The sequence below is a fragment of the Thermobia domestica genome, chromosome 2 (genome assembly GCF_964235325.1).
Source record: "Thermobia domestica chromosome 2, izTheDome1.hap1.1, whole genome shotgun sequence".
NCBI lineage: Eukaryota > Metazoa > Arthropoda > Insecta > Zygentoma > Lepismatidae > Thermobia > Thermobia domestica.
Window position 1 is genome coordinate 78030374 of NC_137455.1, and position 25197 is coordinate 78055570.

Genomic DNA, 25197 nt, shown 5'->3' on the forward strand with positions numbered 1-25197 from the left:
TTCGTTAAAAAAAAAAAAAAAAAAAAGTTAAAATAAATTAAGAAAATGTTTATGGAAGGAAACAAAAATCCCTTGGAGTGATTTATAAAACAATGCCATTAATACAACCGCATTTAAAAAGAAAAGAAATAGGATTCATCTGTAATAGATTTATCCTAGAGATTTGTAAAACTTGTTTTTTTTTCTTTTTAATTAGAATATATAGCGTTATTTGCTTATTTGATATCTTTTAAATTGTTCACGTCAGTCAAGTCATCAGATCTAGTATTTCAATTACTGAATTGGCAACATTGATGAAACCAAACACATCTATTAGATATTTATATGGTCGCAATTAATAATTTTTAGGCTAATTCGAAACCAATTAAAGTTAGCTGTCTTTCTTTACTGAGTCTTTAACTAATAAAAACTGTACTACAATAGACAGCCGTAGTTAAAACCGAATATTTGGATGTAACTTGATTCAGAAAAGGGAGCTTGAGTAATTTATTATATTACAGGCCTCATAGTGGTCTGGTCTCTTGCAAATAGTTGAAAAGTGACCAAAAGCACAGGAAAAAGTGACCAAAACCACATGAAAAAGGGACCAAAATCTCATAGTGCCCCTTTTTTCCTTTGTCAATTTTTCCATCACCTCTCTCTTCGTTTTTTTTTTTTTTTTCTTCCTTCACCTTTTAAGCTTCCTCCTTTCTTAGGTTTTCTAAGTATGCTTTGTAGTTACGGTAAGCAGATTAGCAGATGTAAGAAGCTTCTGAGTATATGGAACCAGTTCTGGCCTATTTCTGAATTTCTTCATCCCAGATTATATTTAACTTAGCATTGAGAGTTCTCAAAGCCATGAAATATTCAAATTCATCACCTACTCTTAAGAAGAACATACAAGAAGCATAACACAAGACGAACATGATGAACCACACAAACACACACACACAATGTTGAGTGGAGCGTTAACTATTACGAGAGAAAACTACAAGACTATTATGATAAAAGAAAGAATAGACACAGAAGGGTTCTCAACCCCACCTTGAGAGCTTAAGCATCTACCAACCATCCACTGTGCTTTAGAAAGAATAAAAGCTGAAGTGAGAATAAAGCTGACTGTTTCACATGTGGCAGCAAATACTGAAGCTTTCAGAAGAGTAATGAGTAACAAGTTTCTGGCTTTTTCCATTTATTTTTATATTTTTCTTAAAGAAAACTGCCAATGCAAAGCATAAATCACACGAAAAAGCCACTTTACCTCCCAAAAAAGCATTTTTTTAAAACATATTTTCCTGCAAACTTTATGTTATGAAAACTTCTATTGATTATAGAAATGAAATGAAAATGAAATGAAATCTTTAAGTTTTACGTCCCATGGTTATGCCGGTTAGGCTAAAGGAGACGGTGATGATGAGAGATGAGTGAAATGGTGGAATGAAGAAAGTGGGAGGAAACGGGAGAACCCCGAGAAAACCCACGAGCACGGTGTTTGTCCACCACAAAGTCCACACGGCGCGAGCTGGGATCGAACCAGGGACCCCAAGCACCGGAGGTGAACACTCTACCACTGAGCCACCGCGCCTACTTGATTATAGAAATAAAGTGTATGAGTCGTGGATAGAATATTTGATCTTCTTCCAAACAGATAAACTTTTTACTTAAATTTAAGCAACTGAGAATAGAGTAATGTGCAATGTGTATGAAATATTGATGAGGTTCAGAGCAGTACGTGAACAATACACTCTCTAGAAAATTTGAATAGTACAGCTGTGAAGAAAACAAAAGAGGTGATTTCTTAGTGTGACCGGAGACGAAAATAACCGAATCCTGAAGAAATTCATTCTTTCAGTTTATAATCATTTTTCCTTTTTCCAAACTTTCAGTTTGGAATATATATCTGGAATATATATATTCCGTTGCGCTAAATTCAGTTTGGGATTGTATTGAAAGTATTTTATTTTGTCTGATAGGGCCATTATAGACTAAATTTAAGATTTCCATAGTACTCATTGCCTACTCGACGGGGAGGTCGATTTCCTCTGTCGGTAGTTTGTGGTTTGCATCCTTTTACTCGAAGGGTCACGGATGACAGACTGCACGCCTGGATGCCGGGCTGCGACTTGAGATGGAAGAGGACCTGAAATCATATTATTTGGGCAAATTTGAGTTCTATTTTCCGGAGACAACTGGATTGGTGAATGGATCGGTGATTGTTGGTAGCATGCCTGCACTGGGCCCAGAAGGTTCGCGACCACCAGTCAATGATACATTTACATAGTCCACAGTCCGAAGGAAAGTGAACATCATACAGAAAACACATTATTTTATTTCATATTTTTTATTGTAAAAATGAGCCCTGATATTACAAACACTTATGGACATTTATATACTACTGCATAGGAAAATTATTTTATGCAATTCTACGCTCATAATGAGTATTAGAAATGATAAACAAAAAAATAAATAAAAGAGCAGCGTTTTAGCCATGTCCAATTAGAACAGTTTTATTATTATTATTATTATTATTAAAAGTACTAAGCAGAGTGTTAAAATGCATTCCTGTTTCTTCCTTATATAACACTGTTAGTAATAAATTTTCTATTGTTTGTTTATGTGTGTATTCGTGTCTACTGTTGTTCTCAGATGTTCGCTTTCTCGGGACCAAGGTGCGTTTGAGTATATCACCAGTTTAACCAGCTACAAGTCTATGTGGCCATCACAGAAGAATAGCTCGCAACCGGGGATGCACTCACTCGCTCCATAGTCATGGGAGAAAGAATCGAACTCAGAAGACCTGCCCTACAAGTGTATTATCTAAATGAAGTTTGCGCAACGGAAAAAAAATATAAAGATAGAAACTCGAAAATTTGGAAAAGTAAATAATAAAAAAAAAAATCTCAGGATTCGTGACATTCACTGATGGGTTCCCCGTAACGTTTCACTCATATAATTTTCCCTTCGATGATTCATTTATCAGATTGATAGGAAGACGCACTATTTTGATCTCGACTAAATCATGTTTTACTATAAAAAAAATTCTACTCTACTGTATCTTTGTTATATGGAATAACAACATAATTGTCAACCAGAAGATTTACTTGTTTCACCGAAGCTCTATACAAACTGTTTACATTTAGTTTAGGGGCACAACAATACATCGCATTACACTTTAAAGAACTATTTTACCGTGCATGTCACAATTCGTGACCAGACATTTTAAAATATTACATGCACACATACTCTCATTACTTTCAATTTATTTTACATATTCCCAATATTTAATATTTTTATTAATAGTCACTTATTCTCGACTATATCAAGGAAAGTGCCTCTCATTGGCATTCATATCTTTCATTTTTTTTAAAAAAAATCATAAATCTTATGTTTTAGCTGTTCACAGCAGCTACTATTACTAGGCACCCTTTTCCCATATTTACTCATTTCTTGCCTACACATTCTATTACAAAAAATACACATGAAATCACTAAATCCTTAACCTACACTAACCTAAGACACATTCACACTACACACTCACACCAACAAATTTGTTTTATAACGTAAAACGCTTTGGTTGGCAGTCCAGGCCACATTTCTTTTAATGGGAATTTGTTACTTTAAAAAAAATATATGAATGTTCGCACGGTGTAGAAAACCGATTGCCCCTATCGAAAATTTGTGACAAAACGATCCATCGTGCTTCTTTTATCAAAGTACAGCTTCGGTTTATTTTCTCATACTTTACGGATACGTTAAGGTTAAAAAAAACTTTTAAGAAAAATAAAATATATTGAATATATGTTCTATACCGGAGAACGTCATTCCTATCCTATTTGTCTAGCTTGGTTCTAATGGACAGCCAAACGATGCATAGCCAAATAAAAAAAAATCACAACAATAATAAAGAATACTGCATATAAACTTACACACATTTTAGGCTTTCTTTGAATAACAGGAATTTAGATGGTCACTCTAAATGAAAATTTTACACTTGCATGTATATTCCGTCAGTATTTTGTTCTACCTTTTATTCCCCCCCCCCTTTATAGATAAGCCTAAGCCGTCACATATTGTCTCAGTAATTGTATAGATCCTACGGGAAAGGAATTTACGAAGACATAGTTATATTATTATGCTTCACTGAACACCATATTCCAACTGTATAACTTGGTGAATTTCGAGGTTAAAAAGAAAATATTTATAAATCCAGGCTACCAAGTTACTTCGATTGAAACCACTTCAGAAATAAAGTAAACCTTACTTACAGTTCGGATGAGTTTATATGCAAGAAGAATCCAATGGTTGTCCTTACGAGTACCAGTTCCTAATATTACAAGAAAACTAAATAACAACATTACATCCTTACATATCCTATATTATATTTTATTCTACACTTATACAGGGCGTTCGAAAATTTTCAACATGATAACTCCATGTTGGGAGGTATCATCTTCCGCGGTCCTTGGAAAAAAATTTTTTTTCTTACATCATGAATACACTAACATCATTTATCTACACTAAAAGGAAATAAACATCATTTATACTAATCTAAATCTCTTAACCTAATCAAAATCCTAAAATGTTTTATTTACGCCTTTGAGCTTTCATGGATTCTCTGCCTCGCCAAGAAGTTGTTGTCGTTTCAGATCTGAACATCGAAAAAGTTTTAGGTTGTCATATCTTTGCACTCCAATATTCTCTCCTGATAATGTTTGAAGTTGAGCTGAATTCCTGAAAAGTTTAGTTACCAAATATGGTCCGAGATATGTGAACATGAATTTTGAGAATACCTTCTTTGGTACCGATGATAAGTAATGGGTCTTTAACATTACCAGAGAACCTTCTTTTATCTCATCTTTTCCTTTCTTTTCTTCTTCTTTCCTTTCTTTTTTCGGTATTACCGCAGGTATGGAAATAACGAATTTCTTGTCGTCTGGTACGGATTCAGACTCCTTTGGCCAATAGAAATTTCGTTTAAAATCCTGAGAAGCTGAGTAAGAGAGGAATATCTCCGCCGGAGTGCATCCCAGGGATTCGCACATTGAATGATTGCATAAGTCTTGCGCCTCCTTGAGATAATAGCTCCATCTGGCTTGATTATCATGACAATATAGACGAAGTATCCGATGGAGGTCTCGATGCCTTCTTTCGACAATGCCATGGGAAGCAGGATGATAAGGCGTGGTCAGTATATGTTGTACCCGATGTTTTTGGTAAAACTCCTTCCAGACTCGCGAGAGGAACTGCGGGCCCTGGTCACTCACCAAGTATTTGGGATAAGGTAGATTATAAAAATATCTCCTCTCAAGGACCGCCACAATCTCCTTTGCGTGCGCCGTTCTCAGTGGAAAGAAGCACACAAAGCGACTGTAAACGTCCAAAATCGTGAGAATATATTTGTATCCCTGACTATTCGGGAGTGGTCCTACCAGATCTAAGCATTGCTTCTCATGAGGAGAAGAGGCCTCTACATGATAGGATCCCTTCCGAATCACCCGATACGAATACTTGGTGCGTGCACAGGAAAGGCATTCCTGAATATACTGAGTGAAACTTTCACGCATTCCTTTCCAGTGAAACATAGCCTTGGCGAAAGATAAGCATCGCTTTACTCCCAAATGTCCACGGTTGTGAATCGCCGAAACAACTGATTTTGTCATACTGGCAGGAATGACCAGTAACCAATGGGAATTTCGTGGAGATCGAAAATAAATCAAACCATTTTCTTTACAAATTCGTGTATTGTTATGACAATCCTTCCAGATGCTATACAACTTCTCACAATATGCATCCTGTTGCTGTTTTCGTTTTACCTCTGTAAGATCCAAGAAGATCGAATCTGCAGATGTCAGAAAATTGATGAAGTGCTCTTCTTTCACTTCCGGTATGTCAGGAGGAGACCTACTGAGTAAATCGGCAATCTCGTTATCCGAGCCCTTTATGTGCACGAAGTGGAGATCGAAACGTTGGAGTTTTAAGATCAAACGAGTGGTTCGGGCGTCAAGGTTACGAAGACCAAAAGCATAGGTTACGGCGGCGTTGTCGCAGTGGACACTCGTCCGTCGCCCTAGAATGAAATAAGAAAATTTCTCGCATAGAAACAAAACTGCTGCCAATTCGAGCTGGAAGATGGATAAAGAGATCTCATGTGGTTTAATTCGCCTGCTCGCGTAAGTAATCACCTCTAAATCATGACCAGGAGGAAATTGCGCCGCGAATCCGGCAAGACATTCTGCAGAGGCATCGCTGTAAATGTGAAAATTTAACGAAAAATCTGGTTGAGCCAGCGCTGGTGGACTACTTAAGAGATCTCGAAGATGATCGAATCGCTGTAATAATTCTGATGAATACTCAATCTTCCGATCCTTGTTTAATAAGTCATAAAAAGGAGCTGTTAATTCAGCGAAGTTTTTGAAATGTCGCTTCCGCCATCCCACAAGACCAAGAAATCTCTGTAGAGCTTTCTTCGTCCGTGGAAGAGGGAAGCATCTGATGGCTTCGTTACTCTTAGGATGTATCTTCACTGAAGTCCCAGACATGATGTGTCCGAGGAAAGGAATTTCTGTTGCAAGAAAATTACATTTATGAAAATTTAACGAGAGGTTAGCTGAATGAAGAATTTTGAAAACAGTCTCCAGATGATGAAAATGATCGTCGAAAGAAGATGAAAAACTTAGAGCGTCATCCAAGTATATAATGAGATATTCTTTAAACGATGATAACCTGAACAATGAATGCATGACTGATTGAAATATCGCCGGTGATGATTTAAGACCCATAGTTAAACGCGTTAGCTGATATTGATGACCTTTATAAACGAAGCTGACGTACTTGTAACTGTCTGGATGCAAAGGAATACTATGATAGGATTGGGTACAATCTAAATTTGAAAACACAGATGCGTCACTGACTCGAGCAATAAGATCTGGAATGGGTTCAACTTGGATTTTTGGACAGATGACCTTCTCATTGAGTCCTCTCAGGTCCAAAACTGGCCTCAGTGAGCCCGAGGATTTCCGAACCACATGAACTGGGGATCGATAGGGAGATGGTCCCTCAATAATGATTCCAAGACGCAACCATTTCCCCAGCACCTCTTCAAATTCCTTTTGAAGATGAACTGGTACCGGATACATCTTTCCGACCACTGGTGAGTCGTCGGAGAGCTGTATGCGATACGGTTCCACTTTAACCACTCGCGGATTCTCCGTAAACAAACGTCGGTACTTTAAGAGTAATTTAGCCAGCTGCTGCCTACGTTCGGGTTGAAGATCTGAACGCTTTGAGATGTACGCCTGAATATCATCTACTGTAACCGAAGGTGTGAATAAAGTCTCTTCTAGATGTTCTTTTGAAGTATCAGCAATTGCGACCAGACAACGATTTGGTTGTTCTAGATCCCACGTTACCATTTCTGATGAATCTGTTTCCAAAGAAGCTTTCCGCGATTTACAATCCAGGAGAACTTTGTATCTAATAAAGAAAGGGTAACCTAAAATACAATCGGGTTTTAATTTGGCTACCACGTACATTGGCACTTCAAAAATATGACGTTGAATGGTTAAATTCAACACTTGAAAACCTTTAACATGATGAACTTCATCTCCAGCAAATCCTTTTAACGTTAAGTTAGTATTTGGGCGTAACTTAGCAGATGGATACACTGATTGAATCTTTCTCCACGCATCCATAGACAGAAGTGAGATATCCGCACCAGAATCCAGCATACAGATGAGAGATAAGCCACCAATCGAGCATTGTAATGTCGGTGACGGGTATGTGAGAATGACCCCTCGGTTACCATCACTCTCACATTCCCGTTCATCGATCACGAAGCAAATCGAAAACACAGGAGCAATTGTGCGATGTTCCAAAATTTCTATATCTCTCGAAACGTTCAATTTTGAATTGACTAAAGGTTTACTATCCAAAACAAGATTATCCGCCAAACATGAATTTTGATAGGTCGAAACTTTACACAAAGTGACGTTACCGTCTTCTTCTTCTTCTTCTTGGGGAGTCAGGGAATCCATCTCGCAGTTCGCAATCTCCCCTACTGAGAACTGCGATATGCATTTCCCGTCCAGTTTCCATTCGTTTGACTTCCGACTGACGTTGGTGCGAATGGCGGGTGAGATGGGCACGATCCCGCCACAGTCGCCATGTTCACCCCTGGGGAAGGTGTTGTATGGGGTACACTACCCCCTCCAGGTGGTGGTACACCCGATGCATATGGCGGACTCGCACGCATCCCACCAGAAGTTCCATTTCCATTTGGGAAAACCTGGGATCCACTTGGGTAATTCCCGTATTCTCCACTATTTCCATAGCCATAGGCTACTCCTGGCCCCTCTCGGTATGGGTCATACCGCGGTCTTCCCGGGCCACGACCTCTCATATTTCGGTTGTAGGAATTTCCGTTCCTCCATCGATTCCTGTAAGGATATCGTGATTTCCACTCTTCCGTACTGGAGGAATCTCGTGAATTACTCATCAGAGTTTTTTCCTTAGTCTCTTCGGTTTGTGAGGACGACTCCTTGGTTTGTTTCCCTCCTTTTCCAAACTTCTTTTGGACCATTACTTGTCGTACGAAAGGTTTCCTCCATTTTTTCTCAGTCACAGCTCCAGTGTGTTCTGGATAACCCTCTAATTCGGTTAATTTTAAAATTAACTGTTGTGTGGATTTGGGTTCCACAGCTCTTAATAGCTTGGACTCATTCGGAGGCAAACAGTCAAGCAGAATTTCGATTAGCTCCCCTTCATCCGGATGATGCACGACCGCATAATACTCCGCTATCACCTTCCAGGCGAAGTCTCTCAAACGAGGGTATTTCGACCGGTCATATCGCATGTTTTGTACAAATTTCTTCTGTAGGCGCTCCATCCGTAAGGAGAGAAAACTGTCCCTGAATAATCGAACAAAATCATCGTAGGTTCGTATCTGTTCTTCGACCGTTTTATACCAAGCTCTAGCCCCCTCTGTCAAACAACGTGGCAATAATAATAATTTTTCTCGGTCAGAAGCCTCTAACAATTGGAAAGTCTGTTCCAAGTTTTCGAGGAATAAACTAGCTTGTCCGAATTCCCCTGTAAACATGGGTAAGTTCCGAATTTCTGACAATCGGATACTGATATGTTTGTTGCAGTTTGCTGTGTCCGCACGTCCATTGGTGTTCTGAGGAGTGCCACACTCTAATACGGGGCCCCTTTCCGTCGGTGAATTTTGTCCAAAAGTTACAATATTATTTAAATTTTGACCTAATGAAGATTTCTCGGAGATGGTAGTCCCCGTATGATTGTGCCCCTCCTCCAGAACTCCAACGCTCGTACGCACCCCACTCGGAATAACCTGAGCTGACATTAGTGGAACATGCGTGATTTGGCAATACTGATGTGGCAGACAGGTCACACTTGTCAAAGGAACGCGCCTAATTACCCCTTCGTTTCTCTTTCCATCAATTCTTTCATTCATCCGTCTCACCACCTCATTTGGCATGTGACTGGAAAGTTGGGTGACATTTCCACAAATTGCATCCCTGGCCGTTGACAGGCAGCCTGACACCGTCACTGTAGTGATGGCTGCAGTTTCCCCAACCGAAGATACTGGAACCTCCACTAAAGCATCAGAATCTGAGCCGTCTGAATCAACGGATCCAGTATACAAACGTTTCCTATTTCCGTTAGGTACTCTATTCATGACGCGGTTCGTAAGTGTCTGTACTTTGATCTCAAGTTGCCGATAGTCGTCTTTTTGTTGTGATTCGAGACGTGAAATTTCCTTAGCTAGAGAGTCACATCTACGATTCACGGTGCATTCCGACAGACGCAACTTCTTTCCCACACCCGTTACGCGCTCATCCATTGTTTCGCGATAATTTGTGAAAGTGGACTGAAGGTCCTGGACGTCTTGACGTACCTCCTTCACGTCTTTACTTACACGTCGAACTTCTCTGTGATAATGGTACTTGTCTCTAACTTAAACTGTTCAAACCGATTATTGAGATCCTGAATGCTATCAGTTACTTTAGAAAATCTGTCATTTATCTGCCCTAACGCAAAGTTTACATTTTCGAATCTAGTATTCACATTAGCATTAACTTGTTCTAACTGATTGTTCATATTAGCATTGACTTGTTCTAACTGAGTACTAACATTACCAAATTTCTGATCAAATTTTAGACTTAATGTTTGAGTAAATTGCTGTAAAAGTTCAGCTAAGTTAGACGTGGACTGTGACTCTACCAATTCCTGCACTGCAGTATCATTTTCTACCTCGGTCACCTGCGGAGGAACTACAAGTGAACCCCTCTCCGTGTCATTTTCTCGATTGGACGCCGGCAAGTCTACCTGTGCCGCGCGTTTTACAGTACAATATTCGCAATACCACGGTTCCACACTTTGTTGCAGTTCGGTGACTTCCGTTTCCGATAATCCCTGGCATTGGGAATGAATCCACAATTGACAATCGTCACAAAACACGCTTACTCCTTCTATTAGTTCGTCACAACAACTATACTTGTCCACAGACTGATTGGTCTCACTTAACTTTTTACACGACATATTTTCTCTTCCCTTTTTACAAACTTTCATAAAATTCCCCGGATCTACCAATTACTCAGACAATATGCAACTATTCCTGCTTATCTATAAAGATTTACCACTTTCTTCAACTCGCTTTTTTTTTTTTTTTTTTTTTTTTTTTTTTTTTTTTTGTGACCATCGTTCCTTGAGAATGATATAATCGAAACATTACAAGTTCCATCACCGGATATCATCCTGGCTGGCGTAGCCAATTTTGTTAGTAATAAATTTTCTATTGTTTGTTTATGTGTGTATTCGTGTCTACTGTTGTTCTCAGATGTTCGCTTTCTCGGGACCAAGGTGCGTTTGAGTATATCACCAGTTTAATCAGCTACAAGTCTATGTGGCCATCACAGAAGAATAGCTCGCAACCGAGAATGCACTCACTCGCTCCATAGTCATGGGAGAAAGAATCGAACTCAGAAGACCTGCCCTACAAGTGTATTATCTAAATGAAGTTTGCGCAACGGAAAAAAATATAAATAAAGAAACTCGAAAATTTGGAAAAGTAAATAAAAATAAAAAAAAAAAATCTCAGGATTCGTGACATTCACTGATGGGTTCCCCGTAACGTTTCACTCATATCATTTTCCCTTCGATGATTCATTTATCAGATTGATAGGAAGACGCACTATTTTGATCTCGACTAAATCATGTTTTACTATAAAAAATTTCTACTCTACTGTATCTTTGTTATATGGAATAACAACATAATTGTCAACCAGAAGCTTTACTTGTTTCACCGAAGCTCTATACAAACTGTTTACATTTAGTTTAGGGGCACAACAATACATCGCATTACACTTTAAAGAACTATTTTACCGTGCATGTCACAATTCGTGACCAGACATTTTAAAATATTACATGCACACATACTCTCATTACTTTCAATTTATTTTACATATTCCCATTATTTAATAATTTTATTAATAGTCACTTATTCTCGACTATATCAAGGAAAGTGCCTCTCATTGGCATTCATATCTTTCATTTTTTTTAAAAAAATCATAAATCTTATGTTTTAGCTGTTCACAGCAGCTACTATTACTAGGCACCCTTTTCCCATATTTACTCATTTCTTGCCTACACATTCTATTACAAAAAATACACATGAAATCACTAAATCCTTAACCTACACTAACCTAAGACACATTCACACTACACACTCACACCAACAAATTTGTTTTATAACGTAAAACGCTTTGGTTGGCAGTCCAGGCCACATTTCTTTTTAATGGGAATTTGTTACTTAAAAAAAAAATTTATATGAATGTTCGCACGGTGTAGAAAACCGATTGCCCCTATCGAAAACTTGTGACAAAACGACCCATCGTGCTTCTTTTATCAAAGTACAGCTTCGGTTTATTTTCTCATACTTTACGGATACGTTAAGGTTAAAAAAAAAACTTTTAAGAAAAATAAAATATATTGAATATATGTTCTATACCGGAGAACGTCATTCCTATTTTATTTGTCTAGCTTGGTTCTAATGGACAGCCAAACGATGCATAGCCAAATAAAAAAAAAAAAAAAAAAAAAAATCACAACAATAATAAAGAATACTGCATATAACCTTACACACATTTTAGGCTTTCTTTGAATAACAGGAATTTAGATGGTCACTCTAAATGAGAATTTTACACTCTCATGTATATTCCGTTAGTATTTTGTTCTACCTTTTATCCCCCCCCCCCCCCTTTATAGATAAGCCTAAGCCGTCACATATTGTCTCAGTAATTGTATAGATCCTACGGGAAAGGAATTTACGAAGACATAGTTATATTATTATGCTTCACTGAACACCATATTCCAACTGTATAACTTGGTGAATTTCGAGGTTAAAAAGAAAATATTTATAAATCCAGGCTACCAAGTTACTTCGATTGAAACCACTTCAGAAATAAAGTAAACCTTACTTACAGTTCGGATGAGTTTATATGCAAGAAGAATCCAATGGTTGTCCTTACGAGTACCAGTTCCTGTTAACCATTCTTATTAGTTTTGTGATGAATTTCATGGTTCCAGAAGAAAAACAACTATCACTCACATCCTTTATAATATACAGTCCAACCTGAACCAGTTAATGTCTATTAACCATCACGGTTCTTCCAAAAAATCAGGATCCAATTATGTAGAAATCAGATTCCGTCCATAGTTCATACAGACAATTTACAACATTGGGCTGCTTCGCTTCACTAATTTCCCTCGCTACTCGCTCCGTTCCGTTCAAACAAATAACACAAAAATATCGCAAATTTTGCAATCGAACCTTTTTAGATCTTTTAGTAGAAAAAAACCGTTCTGGAGCGGCTTCCTTTACCACTTTATGCCGATAATATCTGACGGGCAGTAACTGAGGACTGCTCTCTTAGGCTGACGCCATTACAGTACAACAACAATGTGACGTAACAGTCTGAAGATTGAAGATGAGCTAATTATCAGAGAGTTCAAAGGAAAGCGACCAATTATAAATAATTCTGTAAATCTGTGCTACTGACGTCACACAAGACAAGATTGAAGATGATGCACCAAAACCGAGTGAATCTTGACGATTTTCTATCAAGATGGCTGAAAATCTAAAGAATTTTATGAAGAATAATTTTAGAATAAAATTTTTAAAGGAAATTTTGGGAGAATTTTCAGAATGTTTGGAGATAGGAAAAGCGTTCTACAATAGAAAATAAAAGAAATAAGCAGAATATTATTAAAGAAATATAGGAAATTAAGATAGAAATAAACAAAACATAGACGTTAAATACGAAATAAAATCCTAAACCTATTTTAATGCACGTCCTAATTTAATCCTACCTTCTAATATTACAAGAAAATTAAATGACAACATTACATCCTTACATATCCTATATTATATTTTATTCTACACTATTATACAGGGCGTTCGAAAATTTTCAACATGATAACTCCATGTTGGGAGGTATCAACACAAGAAGTTTGTACTGATCATCCTGTATTGTCCAATAGTTCATATGAAACTATGTTCACTGACTAATGACCAGCACATACGGGCTTTCACTTATTTTCGCATTACAAACAGAAATATAACCATAGTCCATTGGTGTGCTATCTATCCTCTCTTCTCTTCCTTATTTATTTGCTAACTTTTCTTTTAATTGACTCATCAATTTTCTTAACTGAATCACCAATATGAAGGTATACGTTTTTCATTACTTACCCTTGGAACATCTGGAGGTAAGAGAGAGTCTTCAAACGGAGTTCCACCAGGTAATCGTTTTCTGGCAACAGCATGGAGCAGTGTGTGTGGATTAAGGTCAGAAGCTCGGCCAATACGCACGAATTGAGATCCAGGATGGATAACTATAATTGTTTGAGCCTGAATTTGCTGCAATATCAAAATAATAAAATTTATTTACTAATATTATATAAAAAAAAGGATTACACAGTTTCAAATTAGTAACTATAATCAAATTTAAAGGTAAATTTTGTTATTCAGCAAGGCACGCTGGGCGCATTAGGAATTACAAATGAAGTAGCTGGGAAGTAAAATATATTTGAAAATCTACAATATTTTTTAAATACGATACCCCAGCAGTGGCGAAAATTAGTACTTCGTTGCCGCTGTTGACGGAAAATTCAAGTATGAAACAAACGAAACTAACAATTCTGATAACATTTTCCTGCAGATTGATATTGAATACTTTGTGAAATGGTTAATGCCTAGTGGTCAACGAAATGGCAGAATAAGCTGGAGACCTGGACTCAATTCCTGATGACTTCTGCACTTAAGGTCGAAATAAAGTAGATTAGTATTCCTATTTTCTTCTTCAGAGAATTGGGAAATTGTGCGCAGAACAAATTATGAGAAAATGGGTGCTTTCGATCTTAAGTGCACAAGCCACCCTCTTTCCCAAACGAGAAGAAAACGATGAGTTAAGAAGTAGTTCAAGAAGTAATTCAGAAAATAGTGTCTATATGAATAGGTAAATAATGAAGTTTGAGAAATATATAGTAGAAAAATAATAAATAATCCACTACACATGTAAGAATATTTGCTCTTTTATACAAATCAGTGCATTAATATGCATTCATTATGTATTACTAGAATTACTTGGGTGTTATTTCAATAGGGTGTTAATATCCATCCTTCCCCACATATTTAAACTTAAAATTAACCAAACTGGAAGTAAAAGTGTAATAGTGCCATGAAAAGAGTATTTCAATTGGCACACTACTATGAGAACGAAGAATTGCAGTATGAAGAGTACCATTTTATTCCTGTGTGGGTGAACCGTGGGTGAAATAAATTAGAAAACTTCAACAAAGATAAACTCTGGTACACTTTGTTAAGATTACTAACCAATAACCTTTTTTATGTGATCTGCGAATCCTTATCGGATGTATCATTTTCATGGAATGATGTCGACAACCAATGAGTTCACCCTGCACTGCATCGCACTGTCTCGGACGTGCTTTTTAGTGGGCCATATTGCACAGGTTAGTTTGTGTATCTTACAGTGTAAATTTTATGGACGCTGCATTTATATGCAAATCGTGAAAGAAAAGTAACTTTTAAACAAGTACTTCTAGTAGCTCCCTTGAACTTCATCTAAACTAAGTCAGCTATTGCCATGCCGCTCAATGCAAATCTTTTGGAGGACAATAAGAAGAAAAATAATGGAAGAATTATAATTTCTGAACAATTATTACACGTGATGTGCCTTAACTTGATGTGACTTATATATATCAAGTTCTGAAAATCAGATCTTTTTGTTCTTCTCATAGAGACCTATAATATTTGTGAAATAACAATGGGTCAACTCATACAGGTGGCGGGCCCGAATAAAGAAACTTACGGACGAATGAACAGAATCAGACGAAATATCAGCATAAGAGTAACCAAAAAGATGATAAAGATTATATAGGGAGAAAAACGAAGTTAAATTCTGGAATATACAAGTTCGCGTATTGATACAACATTACATAAACAAACAATATAATACAACAGCGTTTCAAACCCATTGTTTTATTAACTAACCTAGAACGTATATGCGAGTGTAACGAAGGAAAATACAGAAATGTAGAGCGGAACTAATAAGAGGGGGAGTTGCATCTGAACTGAATGTACGGGTTGTGATTAGATGTGGGAGCCAAAAGTAAGTAAAAAACAGAAGATTTACAGGAGAAATGAGATGATGTTGCATAAGGATAATTGATTCGTGTGTAATTTGAGAGGTTAATGAAATAAAAATACACTGTATGGATATTCAAAAGCCTTTAGGGACTATTGGTTGCAGTCTCAGATTTATACAAATCGTGAAGGTAAATGAAAATTCTGGTTAAAAGTAACCTAACCTAATCTAACTCGAAGACAAATTAGCGTAATTTTAACATTTTTTACCAAAAAAGGCTGGCTCCCCAAAACTAAGCATTTGCTGAATGTACTGAAATGGGGCAGAAGTTTGGATGCAAACCTATTTTTTTATATATGTCTAGGGGTGGGGGCGTAGATTCGTAAAATCCACGAAAGAAATACGTTACTTGATTTCACAATAGGATTGCATATGTAATGAAAATACATTGGGATCTCACATGTATACTAAAGTAGAAATGCGAAATGGAAAGCGTCCTCTTTACCAGATAGCACTAAATAAGAAAGACGTGATGAAGTGAAGTAATATGTCAAGGCAGTGTACAAAGTAATAATACAAGTGTGGCGACGCTGGGCAACACACAAGACATGCATTTTATGTCATATGAAGTGTTCTTCCACTATCCTGGTTTATGCGTACAGCCACCGTCCTTGACGCGCCAGTTCCCTACGAATGCACTCCCGCGCTGACACTCGACCTCCCTGCTGACAGGGTGAAAAACGCATTATTTTTTAAAAAATTTAAAAATTTAAGTTATCGATATCTGGCAGAGACATATTTTTAAAAATTCGAGCGATCCAAAACTAGCTTGGGGTACGAATATATAAAATATGTTTATTTCGCTTTCAGAGAGAGGATCGGACTCCCCTATATACGCCTAATAAGGGCGTATTATATAGGAACAAACAAACTGACGCTCACACATAAGAATTTTCGTCTGAAATGTCGAATAGTGATTTTCCCGGTGAAACAATTATTAAGCTCATCGTCTTGTATCAAAGAGGGTTCCGAGTTCGAACCTCGGTGCGTACTGAAGTGGTTAGAAATCTACATTAAACTAGGTCCCCACGCACTATAATTCAAACTTTATAGCCAAACGGCACTAATAAGATTCAAGGAGGGGTCGAACACCGTTACTTCATACACACACACACGTAACCTTTTATACAACTCAGAAGGTCGATATTAAAATGTAGGGGAGCCTTCAACCCCCTGAGATATGGCTAAACTATGATCCCTAGCCCCTATATCAGGACATCTTCACCGGATGGAAAGCAGTGGCAAAAATAAACCACCAAACTTCGCCTTGCCCAGTACATCAATCATAATTATGTCGAAAGAATAAATTAATTGTTAAAGAACCCTAAAACTAATACATCTAAACATAGAGCAAGTGAGGGCCAAAGCCAGTGATTTATTTTCTTCAGTTTTTTAATACATATAAAATACATAAATTTTGCCCAAAGTTATTTAAAACGTACCAAATTTTCAAGTTTCAGGGAGGGGATCGGATCCCCCTAAATCGCCCATATTATCTGGGAACAAAGAGACAGACGCACTCAGAAAAGAATTTTCGTCTTAAAAGTCGAACAGTGATTTCCCTGGTGCAATAGTTAACAATTTACAAACCTTATGTTACGAAGAGAAGAAAACAGAATTGTCCAAAACTTAGAGACTTCAATCAGATAATATTTTAGAAGCTTAGCATATAAGTTGTCCTAGACTTTAGTTCAGTATGATTCGACTGCTCTAAAATCTGAAACCTTATAGTTAAACAATATGGCTGTTCTTTTCACTTCAAATTAATTTATTTCAAAATTTGATTTAAATCAGACTGATTTAAATCAATCCACCCTGCATGCTGTGTTCCTGTTCTGCCTTGTTAGATAGCATTTGTGTTTTTAGTGGCTACCTAGCACAAGTTGGTTCGTATTTTATGCACTGTAGTTTATATGCTATACGTGCACACTGTATTATATACAGCCCGCGTGAAATCTATCTGTACCTAGTAATGAAGTCCCTCACTTAATGTATATTATGCTAAAAGAAATGCATTGTTCATGAATATAAGTAAGTCCTCATAGAATGGGAGAGTACACATGAAGAATTATTTTTGTAAGAGTTTCGTAATTTTTAATATACAAGGGGTATTTTTGAAGGGGACAACACCCCTAAAAGTTTATTTACGTGATAGTGTAAGGATTTATTGTTTTGGTAATTTCTGAGTGGTGCGTAGTTTGCAACACTTAACAGTTGGAGGGTACTATTTTGCGCTGTAATACTACATAGATGCATACGGATGTAGGAAAGAAAAAAGGAAACAGAAGTAATTGTAGGTAAAATATACAAGAGGGTTAGGTTCCAAAATTGGTCGTCAGTTTCTAGCAAGGTTTTGAAATTTCACCAGAAAAAAATGGATAATATGCCCGTTTGTGTACTTGATAATATGTAAGGAGAGTGGAAGTTGTGTTTATTTACTTTTATAACCGATTATAAACATGTGACTTCGGCAAGCGGAGGGAACTACTTCGCGAAGGCTGGATTGTGGGAAATTAACGAGCATTTGTATTTTGACATGGCTGCAGGTGTACAGAGACGCTCCAAATGATACCCTACGCAGAAACAAGAAATTAACTTCCCTAACCCTACGCTAACCCGACCTGACCCTACCCTACCCTACTTAATCTTACCTTACTCTACCTTCTCTATTATACCCTTACAAAGCGGTCGTAAAAATTTATTATTTTTAAAATTCCGTTGCTGTTATTACGCTTTTCGTCGTAAATCAAGGGAACGACCAACTTCGGAATAAATTAACTAAAACAACATCAAGTAAGTAGTAATACACCGTTGAATACAGATCCATTTGTGTCTTATCCGGGGTCGCCATCTGCGAAAGAGGCATTAGACGGGGAGACGCGGTGGCTCCGTGTTAGAGCGTTTACCTTTGGTACAGACCTTTGTATTTCCATTTGCAGAGCATGCACTAAATGAGGAGCTCCATTACTACTTGCAGACTGACTTCAGGAGGGCTCGCAAGGGCCGCGGTAGCTTAGTACTAGAGCGTTCAGCTCTGGTGACTTGGGTCCCTGGTTCGATCCCAGCTCGCACCAAGTGAACTTTGTGGTGGACAAACATCGTGTGCGTGAGTTTCTCCCTATTCCTCTCACTTTCTACATTCCACGATTTCATCCATTTCTCATCATCACCGTCTCCTTTAGCCTAGTCGACATAAACTCAAACAATTCATTTCATTTTAGAAGGGCTTAGTATAAATACAGTGTGGACATACGACAAAAACTACAGTGCTAGGTGGCCACTAAAAAGTACGCATGGTATCTAACCGAGTCAGGGTAGGAGCGCAGCAGGTTTCCCGAACGGCAGTGAGGGGTGCGTACGTAGGGAGGAGGCGCGTCAGCGACGGGGATTATACGCATAAACAAGGAAAGTGAAAAAGCACACTTACACATACAATAGTGAAACCATCATTTAAAGTTCATTTCAATATGCTGTGCACTGACACTAATTACCTATATTCACACTCTCATTCCCTCATGAAAAAATGTTTCACATTGTATGTTACCTATAAGTTTTCTATTTAGTGCTCGAGTGAACGCGCGAAGATTAGCCAAAACATTTTTGATGTCGAAACGCTTTTCAACTGAAAGTACCAAAAACTGCGATTATCTTAAGCTCCCCAAAGCTTGTTACATCATTGTATTTCATCAAGATTCATAAAAATTGTGAAAAGTATTTGTAATGGCACAACCACTCACGCCAACTCTGGGGTATGTTTAGTACAAGGGGTCCAGAAGCACATAAAAAACACAAAATTTACAGGAGAAATGAGTGATGCAAGTACTTAGACGTAACATAACGTAATCAAATCTAACCTAACCTACCATAAACTAACTTAAGCTAGCCTGAACTAACCTAAACTAACGTAATATTAACAGAAATAAGCGAAATTCTATCATTTTTTCGAAAATTATGCGGGACTCCTACACTAATATAACACAAACTAAACTAACCTAACGTAACCTAAACTGGCCTAACCTAACTTAAACTAACCAACCCTACCCTAAACTAACCGAAAGTGAACAGAAATTACCAAAATTGTAACATTTTTTTAGAGAAAAGAACTGGACCCCTTCTGCTAAACATAGGCCCCAACTCGGATTGAGTATAGCCCGCTCCCCCCAGTGATTTTTAACGAATCATAGTGGTTCTAACGATTCATACTAGTTCATAATGAATCGGAATCGCATGTTATAAAGATTTAAGATGTAAATCTTGCGGTAAGGAAGCTTTAGTATAAATAGTAGTAGTAGCTTTAGTAGCGGTAGTAGTAATAGTAGCAGTAGTAGTAGTAGTTAGTAGCAATAGTAGTAGTGGTAGTTAGTAGCAATCGTAGTAGAAACGGGTTAGAAGCCCCGCAGGGGTTGGTTAGGTTCTGTTCTCGATATAAGTAGTAGTAGTACTGACTCTTCCAGTTCCGGTGACAATGAACTGGGGGGAGCGGGCTATACACAAGCCCCCAACTCTAATTCCAACGATGAGAAAAAAGCATCAAATTAGAAAATGATGAACAAACGAATTTTCCTTTATGCAACTAATCACCATCGCTAACGCGATTGCTCTCTACTGAAGTACCTCCATATAGGATCTCCAGCTTTGTTCCGCCTGACGGGGATTAGATGCAATATCACCTTGTCGTGACTACCTAGCACATGCTGATGTGTGTTTTCTACATTCGTATACTCAATTGCACAGCAGTATTTTCTACAGTGGAATGACGCAAACCACCGATATAAATGGGAAGTCTTACCGTTAAACATGTATCACTGACGGTCTTCATGTAATACTTACCTCGAAGTTTTCCTGGAATGCAGGCATAATAGCAGCGTATTTTTATGAACCTACAATCCTCACAAAAATAATCTCCTCACTGTTTTTTTTTTTTTTTTTTTTTGTGCCTTGCACTAACAGCAGAACATTATTTAACTATTTAGGCATGCATATTAGCAACGATAATAAGAACACTTAACTACTGTGCGGAGCAACGGAATTGTTTCTACTCATTTTAAGGTATAGTTTCTCCTTTTTAATACAGAAAGCTCAAATTTAAACTACTACCACAGAGAAAATAAAGTATTGACAAACACGCCACCACGAATTGTTTTGTTACGGAAAGTCAACTGATTCATTCAATCGAATCTGCGCTACTAAAGGTGATTCAAATAAGAACCGACTCGCCCACTGGCTCACCCAAGAATCAAAAATACACCAGTGATTCATATTTTCATTCTGTTGCTTGCCGTAAGTTTGGAGTTATATTAGTATGAAAAAATGAAGGCATTTGTAATATTCTGAGAACATCGAGAGGAGACTACACCCTAATTCTAACATTTTATAAAACTATCTTTTGTCAAGAAAAATATTCAGAAAACGTATTTATGAAGAAAATCACAAAATTGCAATTTTTTTTTTTTTTTTTTTTTTTTTTTGGTCATTGTATGTGTTTTGTTGACATGGATTAAAATGGGTTTTCCTCAACTCACTTCAGCACGCGCATCAATAAAAGCAGATAATTTTCTGAAAATACATTACATGTTTTGATTCTATATTCAAATGACACTATTTTAATAATTTAAGTTTAATGTTCCACAATGTTTAATTTAAGTTATGCACCTAAGGGAGAAACTGATGATGGTTTGGATAATAATGTTACAGTGGCGTATTTAGGGAGCTATCTTGCTCAAACTTTTCGCGAAATAAATTTGTTAGTTTTTCGTATTCCATATAGAACAACAATCCTTCTTACCATTTCTAAGAATTAAAGACCGTTTTTTTTTTCAAAACTCTATAGAGCAAATTTTGAAAAACAGAGGTATGCTTTTTTCTGGTATACCAATCGAGCTGTGGACTCAGAATTGACAAATATCGAAATGTACCATGTGTATAGAATACTAAATCATGAACGTTTTGTCAGAACTCGATAGCGGTTATGTACAATAAGAACAAAAATACAATTGTTGCTATAAAAAAAAAGAAAAAAGGTATTGTGCTCTTTCGAGTTTTGAAAAAACGATCCTCAATTTCATTGACTTTCCATTTTCTTACGCTCTTTGTTCAGAAAATAATACTGAATTTGTTAAATGTCATTCCATGTACGAACTGCGTTCTTTTTTCTTTCTTTCGTCCATTCTAGTCTTCTGCTTTTTCTTAGTTGTTACTTTATATCCGGGCCAAAGAAATGAACTTGTACCAATAACTGTAGACACTGTAGAATTATGTCAAACACCATCTATTAAATTTCTAGGAGTTTATGTTAATGAAGATTTAACATGGAATACTCATGTTGAATACATTAATACTAAACTCAGTTCACTCTGCTTTGCATTCCGTAGGTTGCAAGGTAGTTTGTGCAAGGAAGCTGTCATGTCCTTATACTATAGCAAAGTTTTTTCAATAATAAACTATGGTGTTATATTTTGGGGGAATTCGAGAATAAGTGCTAGTACATTCCGAATACAGAAAAAAATTATTAGAATAATGTTTAGTATGCCTGAACGATCCTCATGTAAAAATATTTTTAAACAAATATAAATTATTGACATTACCTAGTTTATATATATATCGCACAATTATATATGTAATCGAGCAAGGATTTATTTACTTTAGCTAATACGATTCATTCATACAATACTAGGCAGAATTGTAATGTATATTATCCAACAGAATTATGCAAATTTTAGCAAAACTGTGTATATGAATTGTATAAAATTATATAACAAATTACCAACAAAGTATAAGGACATTAACGAAAAACGGATATTCAGAAATACTCTGTTAGAATTATTGTTAGAAAAAAAGCTATTACTCTGTGGAAACTTATCTTACTGATAATATATAGAGAATGTAAATCATATCTGACAACTGTAATGCTTAATTGAGGATTGTCCTCATTTGTAAGCTATGAACAGGCAAATAAATATGAATATGAATATGAATATGAATATCGTTTCTCCTATCATATTTTCGACCGTTGTTAATTGTGATTCAAGTCAGCCGTCGTCAGTAACACCAAAACTTAGTAACTATGTATCTTAAAGGAGCAGTTCGACTTAGATGTACATTTTTTTACAAACTATTTCCATTTGTAGAGTTGAAAATTCTAAAAGGAATGGTGTATGTTTGATCGTGATACGTTAACTCGTTAGCAAATAAGAGGAGAAAAAAGATTTTGTGATGAGGTCATACGTGGTCAATCTGCGAGAGCAGGCTTGCATACACAGTGCCAAGCATTTCGTTTGTGAGAGGTGTGGTGGCATCAAGGATCTTATAAAATATAGGATCTGCCCTTACAGCAAAATCTTGAAGCCATACGTCACAGTTTCGCCACCCCTACTCTGCCCACTCCACCCAATAGAATTGCAATGTTTTGAGCCAACAATCATGGCGGAAATGAAAGTAGCCAATCAGACGATGGCAGAAACGAGAGTAACCAATCAGACGTGCCGATGCTCGGTTGTTTTTTGGCTTCATCGATTTAAAGGATGAAGATACATATGGACAGATCCTCTATTTATAACATCCTTGGGTGTCATGTTCTACGTGGGGTTTCCTTTTCCAGAACTGATTGCAAAGACTTAGAAATGTCATCTGCATATAGAAAATGATAATATCTGGTGGTGGTCTGCACAAAAGTTTTTATAATATTATAAAACGTAGTTTTTCCCACAAAGAAAGTTCAGCGTTTCACAGAAGAAACTAAAATTTCGAAATCAATATCATGTAAATAGATGGCGGACGAGATTGCTGAAACACCTAAGTACCTTTTCTTTAATCATTCTTCCGATTCCCAAACATAAGTATGTTCATTTCACGCTTCGTTGCAATTTTTAACGCTGACTATAATTTTGTGCTTCAAGGTATGTACAGGAGCGCGACATATGAAGCAAAAATGAAATAACATCTGTAAAGTTTGCCAGAATACGAAAAACATTTTACCGGTTAAAGTTCTTTTATCCGCATCGCTCTCCGTGGAAAAACTCTCATCACCCGTTTCATCATCATTGTCACTTGATACAGAAAAATTAAACGATGAATCAATGTCTTGAAGAACAGTCATCGTCACTGATTCCTTCTACAAGCCGGTATATTTCACTCCCCAATTTACATTGTACAACTTACTTCTAAAGCAGTATCTTCAGAATCATAAGTGACATCGTCGCTATTACCCTCTAATGTCTCGTCTTGACTACAACCTCAATTGCGTTTTGTACGATATTTTTACGTTGGTAACTAGACATAGATCAGCGCTTGTTGAATGGCTCGGATTCTAAACCTTTCAATAATATACTTGAAACATCATTCTTTCTCAGTTTGCGTGTAAATAATTCTCCTGGCATTGGCCAGAGGTGGATCTAGACGGTGAAAACTGGGGGAGGGAGTCAGAACCCAGACTATGATAGATATAAGTAGGGAGGGGACACCTTGTTTTTTTTTTTTTTATTTTTTTGGCTCAGGCCCGTCTTTCAGATCCGGCATCTGAAACTTTTGACCGGAACGGGTTATCATCATTGCCATTTATTTGTTTTCTTATCTTTATTGGATATCCATGTTTGAAAGAAGAAAGGTGAAAAGGGAAAGAACAAAAGAACCACAGCATAAGAACAAGACAAACAAAAAAAACAAAGAAACAAACAAGAATAAACTATAAAGAAAAAAATAACAATTTTCTTGCAAAGTGCTATTCAGCTTAAATCTATCTGCACCTATCCTGAACTATACTACTTAGTATTTCAATTCCTGATCCAACAACTGTAATAGTATGGAATACGATATAAAATATTTAAATAATACATTCTATTGTTATTAGTTCTTATCTACTTACCTATCTATATTACCTAACTAATCTACTCTTCTATTTTGCTATTATTTGTTTATTTTTATATTTTATTTCCCTGTAGTTCTTAACCATTTATTTCCTACTGATGGATTTATTTTCTTAATTATTAAAATGATTTTTTAAGATTGTAGTCTTATTATGTTTTTTAGTTACCTAGTTTCTAATTTTTATTTTTTAATATTATAATTATGTTTCTTATTCATATTTAATGGTTTATTATATTATTTATTATCATGTATTAATACATTTATTAGTTAGGTTACTAATTTTATATTTCTTTATTAATTATTTAAATTGTTATATTATTTAGTTAAGTTTTATTTAATGATGTATTGCTTCATCTTCTTTCTTCGGTTTTCACCGTATGAGAATGGTTCCTCTCCCGTATGCTTTATGGTTATTTATCAAACTGCACTCCTCTTCACTTTTCACAACAAAACAGATCACTATGGTTTTCCACTGTATGATTGGTTCTCTTCTGTGGTCACGGAACACACTTACACTAACATTTCACTTCACTAATAACTTCCACTCTTATATGACGTAAATTTTAATGGTTATTCATGAAGTATTCTGTGAGTGTTTTCAGTTTTGTGT

General features: G+C 36.6%; 1 protein-coding gene across 1 annotated transcript in view; it reads right to left on the minus strand.

Annotated features, from left to right (window-relative positions):
* Arp8 (Actin-related protein 8) overlaps positions 1–20877 on the minus strand; it is a 161871-nt gene extending 140994 nt beyond the window's left edge. The window contains exons 1-2 of the mRNA XM_081742344.1: positions 20556–20877; positions 13751–13918 (exon numbers count right to left, since the gene is read on the minus strand). Coding sequence (XP_081598470.1) covers positions 13751–13918; positions 20556–20582 — 195 coding nt within the window. The 5' untranslated portion in view covers positions 20583–20877. The remainder of the gene's footprint in view (positions 1–13750; positions 13919–20555) is intronic.
* Between the last annotated feature and the right edge of the window lie 4320 nt (positions 20878–25197).